Consider the following 8,861-nt stretch of genomic DNA (forward strand, 5'->3'; position numbering starts at 1 on the left):
TATCTAGGCTCTAATCCACAGCCATACTGACCTACACTGTATTTATTATTGCATTTGACTGACGATGGAACAAATGGGAGTAGCTTTCCATTACAAAATATCTTAATTGAAAATTTGAGGTCCTTTTAAAATTAAGAATTCAGTTTAATGTGATCTCTATTAATTATGAAGATATTGTAGATGAAACCATACAGATACACAAGACCTGTAGAGTGTGTCTTCCCTCTTTAAGAAATGGAAAAACAGGTGTCTGTCCCAGGTGTACTGTCTCTATGGTGACTCTGCTTAAGGAAGGCGTGTCCTCTGTTTCTATGCTCAACAGGAACAAAGCCTACATTAACGTACAACCAAACACAAGCTGTCCATCACATCCTGCATCATTAACTCACTGGCCACAACTTATTATGTGAAAATAAAGCCTGAATGTGATATTACACATCCAGATATTACAGGTTACATTACATGCAGCAGACACAAACATACAAAAGTTGTAAAATTGACAGTTTATTAAAAATGAGAAAAAAATGAAAGCGATACAGTAAAGTACTATTATACAGCAATAGTATACATAAAACAAAGGATTTACAATAGAATATGATGTTGACCTGAGGATACACTGGCTTCTCTCTCTCTCTTTTTCTGAGCCCTGCTCTAATTTGCCAGCCGCCACCTATGGCAAACAGTCCTTCTTTTTGAAACTCTGTATACTAAACAGGCCTGTATGTGTTTAGTTCAGTTTGCCACCAAGCGTTTTGTCTTCTTTGTTGTTAAAAAGGACAGAGTCAGTGAAACTGGCAATTACAACAGTTCTTGCATTTCAGCTTTTTGAAATATATAGACATAAAAGACTATAATTCAACATACAGTTCAACCACTTCTGCTAAAGCCACCAATTTAGAATAAAGAATGGACGAAGACCTGAACTAAATAATAAAAAAAAGTTTTAAAATGTTACACATACATACATTTGCAGACACTAATATACAAATACATTCTAATGAAAAAAGTACATAAAATAGGGTGAATTAACAGTAATTGGGACATAGGCTCTAACAGCACAATTTAGCCATACAATCCTTACCCTAGCTTTAAAATCACATATTTAGTATCACAGAAATATAAATAATAAATATATAATAAAATAATTTGGCTATGTTTTCCCATTAATGACAATAAATCTTAAAACCTCAATTGTCAATCACAGTTAATTTACCCTACATAGAAACACAAGCCCACACACTCTTATATAGAGACATTCAAACAAATAGAGAGGAAGAGGAAAGTGTGGTTCAGATTAGCTCATCCATAGTTTTGTCCCTGCTCAGATTTTCATAACCAAATGTATGTAAAGAGAAGAGACGTCTTCCTTTAAGCTCTTTGTATGTGTCACACTACACAATGAGCCAAAACATAAGTTAAAGGAAGTGTAAAATATTATACAAGCTTCATAGCTAGAGTAACAAAACTATTGATTCTATATCATTTATCAGAGATTCAATTATTGTTCAGCATTTAATGTATGCCTGTACAGCAAATTCATGAATTAATGTCTCTAAACATGTAGTGATAGTGATCAAAAATTACACTTCCTACTTGTACATATAACATGTTAACAATGTATGAAAAAGTGCAGAAAATTCTAATGAATGTTTCATTGAGTCAGCATAATATTAGTAATAGTAATAATAAGAAAACATTAGATTACCTTAGATGTTTAAACATACACTAGTTGTTTAAAGAAATCTTTAAAAGATGCATAACAAGTTCTGCATTCCACGTTGCTAATCCAATAGCAAACCCCCTTAAAGGCAAACTTGAACACAAACACACCCAGCAAACAGAGCGCAAAGCAAATATTGACAGCATAACAAGGCCCTTCATCTCGGAGTCTTCTCAGAAGCATCTTTCTTTAAATTTGTTGAAATCATACAACCACACACACACACACACATTTCAAATGTAACCACAAACTCCACATTCTTGTTTCCATGCAGTTTTAAACATAGTCCTTCTTATCGTAGCCGCTGATGGAGCGTGGAGCAGAGTAGCCCATTTTGGCTGGCTTGTACCTCGTCTCCTTCGGGGGGCAGGTGCAGCACAGCAGGGCTCCTCCAATGATAAGCAGGGCGGCGGCAGCGAAGCCTAAGTACAGTGATGCTCCAATCTCTCTGCGCTGTGATGAGATGGTTATGGGGCTGTAGAACTCCTGAATAATGGTGTTGGTGGTCCAGGACATGGGGATGAGCTGCAGCACACCGGAGATGATTAAGATGATCCCGGAGATGATCATGACTTTGGCCTTGGAGGCTTCATCTTCGATGCAGTTGGTGCACTTTGCGCCCATGATGGAAATCAACACAGCCAGCACTCCCAGGATGATGGAGATGACGGTCATGGCTCGGGCGGCCTGCAGGTCCTGAGAAAGAGCCAGCATGGAGTCGTAGATCTTGCACTGCATCTGCCCAGTACTCTGCGTCACGCAGTTCATCCAGATGCCCTCCCACACCACTTGAGCTGTGACAATGTTGGCCCCAACAAAAGCAGAGACCCTCCACATTGGCAGGGCACAGGCGACGATAGCCATGATCCACCCTAAGAGACCCAGGGCGATGCCCCCAATCTCCATTCCCATCGACATGGTGCTGTCTTCTTTTGGTGGTTCTGGCCCTGGAAATACAAAAGCAAAGTTATGAAAGTTATGAAACCAATCCTAAAAGAGTGGGATGTTTCTCTGAAGACTCTGAAGCGTTCTTTTTTCGTTATACCAGAATATTTCTTCCTTTTCTTGGTTTGTCTTTTGAACCAGGAGATTATCTTCACTCTTTCTGTAGCCGTGTGATGTGGTGATGTGGCCTTGGAAACCTTGCTTTATATTCCCAACAGCACAGGAGTGGGAGGTCTATATGTGATGTCATTGTCATCATGAAGCACTGCAGAGCTGGAGGCTGGAAAAGATTTCCTATACACCATAAAGCACCACCTGTCTACTCTCTGTTAAAAGCGAAAAACACAATGAGGAAACATTGCTCACCTTAACTAGTCCTTCGTGCCCCGAATGAAGACAAACTGAATCAGCTGCTTCTCACAGACCTGAAGGAAAGAGACATTCCAGGAACTGGATAAAACCATACCCAAATATTTGTTTAAATGGAAATGAATACTTCAACAGTTCTGACGTGTAATGTTGCAGTGCAGTGCAGAGAAGGGAACATGTAAGAGTAATGAAAAGCTATAACAAAAGTTTGGACAATGTACAGATAATAGATAGGAGATACTAGTCTCACTGTATTTTAACCTGCAACTTTATCTGAAAACTTTTTTTAATGTTTTTTTAATGTTTGCTTAGGAACATCTAGAAGAGCCAGGTCTGTTTTGGAAACAAGTGCAGTGAACTGATGAAGTCAAAATAGAGCTCTTTGGCCATAAAAACTAAAAAAAAAAAAAAAAAACTAATGTCTCTAAAATATTAGAGTAAAATACTTTCATCAGATTAAATTAGCACAATTTTGCCTTCTAAACAATGTTAACAGTAAAGATAAATAGAGAAATAAATACATTTTATTTCAGAAAGACATTTACTTAACTACAAAGATTTATAAAAGCAAAGATCCAAACAAAACAGATCATTTACTGAAAGAACAGGTTGTTCTCATTAAGGGCTCTAAATGGAGGTGTGTTCAAAAAGACTTTACTCAAAACTACCCTAAAGCATTCAGCCAATCTCATTAAAACATCTCCAAGAACAATACAGAATAAAATTACAGCCAGATTTTATTTTTTACATTCATGTTCTTGTATATTTTATTTGACAGAGATTTATCAGCATAACAAAAGTAATTTTTGTGTAATTACCAGTTTACATTGCTTTGCAAGTATGTGACAATTAATTATTATTTTACTCTGTACAATCATGACACTGTTGCTGTTGTAACTAAACTGTTGTCAAAATGAAAAGTCTACATAAGACAGTAACATTTTAATGTAGATAAATTTAACTTATTAATTGAAAAAGTTGTTTTATATCATCCCAGTTTTTACCATGGTCATGAAATATTTACACATTTAAACTGAAAGAAAAGGGGGTTTTGATGTCTAACGACAATACATACGTTTCCAACTGTCATTCTGTGGGATATCTAAACAAAGGAAAACAAGCCCACCCTTACAACCCCCCACTCCCCAACCCCCAACGTACACACACACACACACATGGGGGACAGGTTTTTCTGTAGTCACCACCTGTTTCCATAACACTCTCTTCTCTTATCTGGCATTCTTTCTGTTAAACTAGTCAGAGATAAAGATTTGGGGAAAAACGTGTGAAGTAATCCCCACAATAGATCACTTGTGTTAACTTTCCCATTTACCTTTTTACTGAAACATCAGCAAATTGATTGATTTTGTTTGCAGTAATTCATTTGCAAAGTTAATGACTAAAGTGTGGGTGACGATGCTGAGAGACACGTGTAGCACATGTGATGTTAAATACCTTGATATTATAAAACAGATTAGCTTTTGATCAATCACATTCTTTTTTGGAAGCGTCTGAAAGAGTATTTTATCACATTTATCACATACTTTAATTTCTTTAAACTCTTGATTTTAGAGTTAGAAACAGTGGTGGATGAAGTATGCCAACAATGTACTTGAGTTAAAGAAATATGTCAAAATATTCCCCTAGAAAAAGTAGAAGTCTTCCATTTAGACCTTTAACTAAAAGTACAAAGAATTTGCCCTGAATGTACTTAACTATCGAAAGTAAAAGTACTGTGATTTTTTTTATATGGCTTTACTGTCCTATTTTTATTTTTTGCAACAAGACTGTTACTTTTAGTGTCACTCTTGTTTTAACAATCCTTTAATAGAATATCATTAATTAGTCAGATATCGATGTCTATTAAAATGTTCATAAACACAAAACACTGAAGGAAAACAAATAAATTTGCTTTAAGATTTATTTGCAACTTGCAAATTACAGGTTTAAGTTTATAGTAAACTTAACTTTAAAGTAAGTTTTAATAAACTTACTTTAAACTTAGGTTCACTAATGAGTTTTGCTTTACTTTACTGTGCCAATACATTCTATAAATTTCATCAATTTGTGCAGCCATAAAACCCCCAAAAACTGTAAATGCACTAATATTGAACTATATGTCCAAACTAGGCATGTACTGTATCCTTTGTGCTTCTTTCTCTTTGAATATTTAACTTTTTTTTTTATGTTCACATAAATAATATATTCAGCATAATACAGTGAATTTAAAATTAAATTAAAGTAAAATGTCTCCCATTTATTTGTAATACTTTAATATTTTAATTTAGTACAAAAAATATGTTCAGTTCTGTAATTAATTCACCAGTGGTTAGGAAAAATGAGTCAAATAATAAAAAAATAATTTCAGAGGCTTAGAACAAAGGTTGGACAACGCCCTTAAATGTAAAATGTTTTGATCAGCCTGTGTTTACTCTGAAATAGACTGCGGTTTGGTTTTGGGACGGACGATAATATCACACACTAACAAACTAATACAAATGAAAAACACATTTGGAACTAGACTGTGTTTCATTGCCCATGCATTAATAGTATAAATATGGAGAAGTTTTGATAGAAATCATGATAGAACTTGTGATATTGACATCATGATAGAATACTTTGCAGAATGTTCTGAAAAATATTTTTTATTTGCACAATATAAAAATTTAAATATGGACATTGATTATTCAGTAATCAAAACAAACCAGCTAGTATATATAACAGAATATTTCATTTCTAACATCAACGTATAACAAAATAATGAATACATTCAAAAACGAATATCAAAAGATACTATTTTTAAAAAATAGATCACATTAGCAATGATACAACTATCAGATCAAACAATTTGGAGTGAAAACATGGTACTCGATTATCAGCCCTTCCTTCCAACAAATCACTATATATCAAACATTTCTCCTTTTTGGGAGAAATTGGTTATTTCCTTTACTATTATTTAGGGGTTAAGTGAATTAAAAAATGAAGGAAGAAGTATCTATTCTAAATAAATAAATAAACCCTAAATAAATTGCAGTTTAGTTTTTTTTATGTTTAAACACTTGATAACTGATTTCTCTCAAAGGTGAGAAATAGTATGGTTTGGTTTATAGATATATGATTTGTTTGAAGGGCACAGTTGTGCAAAGTAACACCCAAACATGAACAAACCTAAACCCATCCAAAAAGGTCAGTTTTGATTTTTTACTCTGACCTGCTGTGTTTGCCGATTTACACACAGAGGTTGCATCTTAAACAGTATAAATCTCGGTATTGATCTCGGAAACATTCCGTAAAGACTGGAGTGGTAGCAACATCTGATTTGATTTGTTTATGTATAAAACAAAAGGAAAGTCCAGAACAGAACAGGAATAAATATTCACTTCAGAGCGTCCTTCAGAATGTCTGTGCATTGGACTGTTTTGGCCTGAATGAGTGTGTGTAATAGTCCAGGTGAAATAGTCCCGGCACTTTGGTTCACCTGAGCTCATGTGGATACGTTCTTCATCCTCCAAAGCAGCAAACTCAAGAAAAAAGAACCTGAAAAATGCAGTTACATACATTCATCATAGTCCTCAGACATAGTCTCTCCTGTTGTAAGAGCTGGGGGCTACTGAACGGTTGGTTGAATACGCCACACGATTCGGTGGCATGTACTTCAGTTCGCTCTCTCTTGGCGGACAGCTGCAGCACAAAATGGAGCCTCCTACCAGCAGCAAGGCTGCAGCAGCCCAGCCCAGATACAGCGAAGCTCCGATTTCCATCTTCTGGGACTCGGGAACCAGTACGCTGTAGAATTCCACAACTATGGTGTTGGCTGACCAAGACACTGGGATCAGTTGTGTGAGGGAGGCGATAATGAAGGTGACACCAGAACCAATCATCACACGGGCTTTCGCCCCCTCGTCCTCGATGCAATTGGTGCACTTGGCCCCCACCATGGAGATCAGAAGTGCCAGGATACCCAAGACAATGGCAATTACTGTCAAAGCCCGGGCTGCCTGGAGATCCTGAGGAAGGGCCAGCAAGGAATCGTACACCTTGCACTGCATCTGTCCAGTGCTCTGCACCACGCAGCTCATCCAGATGCCCTCCCAGTACACCTGAGCTGTGATGATGTTGGTTCCAATGAATGCAGTGACCCTCCACATAGGAAGAACACAGCACACAATGGTTAGGAGCCATCCGAGAACTGCGAGCGTTATCCCAACAATTTCGAGACCTGCTGCAGCCATAGCTTTCCTAGTAGTGTCCTGGTTATTGGTAATCGTAGAATATACAAAAACAAAAACACTCCTGAGATCTTTTCACAATGTTGAGAAGTTCTAGACCTTGGAATCCAATCTCAAATGTCAAGTCTCAAATGTAGATCTGGTCCGTACGTGAGGTAGGCAGTGAAGCGCAATGCATGTCGCATTCAAAGCGAAGGCAGTGTGTTCTGGCTCAGTGGAACTGCCCTCCGTAATCTTTATAATATCAGAGAAATGAAGGCTGACCTACCTATGATCTGACACCAGATGATAAGGAGCTATCTCAGCATTGGCTGGCCCTCCTCATAAACACAACGTTGGGCTCCCATTTACTTTCTTGCCCATAGAACAGTTTCAACATGACTTGTTTATTGAAACTCGCTGAAGGATAATGAATAGCTAAGGCTGGGCTTGTTACTTGATGTTAATGGTTACCCAGCTGAAGGGGTGGCGATAGTATTGAAATGCAGGGCATATGAGATATAACTGGCAGCTACTCTAACAGTGGATAAACACTGAGAGACCATCCCAGGTTGTTTAGCGTGCAACTTCAATGACACAGATCCTTTTATGACATATAACAGTTTCATGTTTGTGTTTTGATTGAGTATCTAGATCAAGGTTTTCATTTTACATTTATGTGTAAATCAGCATGAATAAGAGGACAGCCACACCTGACCATAAATCTACTGTGAAGAATAGTGAAATGAAATGAAAGTAAATATTTAATAATATATCATAGAAACTAGCAATATAATGAACAGGTTTCTATAAGTTAGTCTTATTTTAAGTGAATAGGTTGAGTCATGGTTTGAAATGGACTGAGCATGTTAGTGGTAAGCATTTTTATATTTAGTGTTTATTTGTCATGTTTTTTGCATTTTTCATAATTTAGCTTTTGTACACACGACCACAATGGATCTGATATGAGGAAATCCACATAAAAATTCAAATATAGGCTTTTAGCTTTAAATGAATTGGTGTAAAAAGTAGTGCATTAACCATTTATGATTAAAATATATAGTCCCATCATTTACACAGGTTCAAAATTGTTTACAAACCTGACATTTTTTCCCCATTTCATTTCACTGGCCTTTTTAACAGTTTTAAACACAACTTTGTAATTTGGATTCTCAAGTAAATGTTTTCATAGTTATGGTGACAAGGTGGTTGGTGGATACCATGTTTATCCCTCTGCAACATATGTTCTTGAGTTCAAGTCCCTATCTAGATCTGAATGTCCAAAATATTGAGAATAAGTGAATTGGTTACTTTAAAAATAGCCCTGGTGAATGAGTGTGAATATATCTGAGTTCCCAGTGAATGTTCCTGACTGACTGAGTGCATTGTGTTTATTTTAAAGCTGCTTTGTATTTTGCTTAATAAAGAACATTCTTTTTAACTACGTAAAAATCAGGCACAGAAAGATCCTCAGCAGACAATTTAATCAACTGATTAAATTGAAAACCCCTGGAATATAATCAATCAAACTGAACTGCTTGAAGTTTTGCACCAGGGGTGGCATAAAGTTATTCAAAAGCAGTGTGTAAGACTAGTGGAGGAGAACATGCCAAGATGTA

The 8,861-nt window shown here is 36.4% G+C and overlaps 1 protein-coding gene across 2 annotated transcripts; it reads right to left on the bottom strand.

The window, feature by feature from the left end:
- Positions 1 to 488: 488 nt before the first annotated feature.
- cldn3c (claudin 3c) lies at positions 489 to 7,266 on the bottom strand. Of its 2 annotated transcripts, none has more exons than XM_049466716.1 (2): positions 6,776 to 7,266; positions 489 to 2,642 (listed from the first exon to the last, which is right to left on the bottom strand). In XM_049466716.1, the coding sequence occupies exons 1-2, from the start codon at positions 7,264 to 7,266 to the stop codon at positions 1,997 to 1,999; spliced, it is 1,137 nt and encodes a 378-aa protein (XP_049322673.1). In that variant the 3' UTR covers positions 489 to 1,996. The 2 variants fall into 2 exon arrangements, with proteins under 2 accessions (XP_049322673.1, XP_007254238.1); XM_007254176.4 differs by lacking the exon at positions 6,776 to 7,266 and adding an exon at positions 2,766 to 2,871 and having other exon boundaries at positions 489 to 2,667.
- Between the last annotated feature and the right edge of the window lie 1,595 nt (positions 7,267 to 8,861).

Source organism: Astyanax mexicanus, chromosome 17, assembly GCF_023375975.1.
Source record: "Astyanax mexicanus isolate ESR-SI-001 chromosome 17, AstMex3_surface, whole genome shotgun sequence".
Lineage (NCBI taxonomy): Eukaryota > Metazoa > Chordata > Actinopteri > Characiformes > Acestrorhamphidae > Astyanax > Astyanax mexicanus.

Coding starts and splice junctions, on each gene's coding strand:
- cldn3c (XM_049466716.1), bottom strand. CDS start 7,266: ATGGCTGCAGCAGGTCTCGAAATTGTTGGGATAACGCTCGCAGTTCTC. Junction 2,643..6,775: donor ATGGAAATCGGAGCTTCGCT/GTATCTGGGCTG, acceptor AAAAGAAGACAG/CACCATGTCGATGGGAATGG.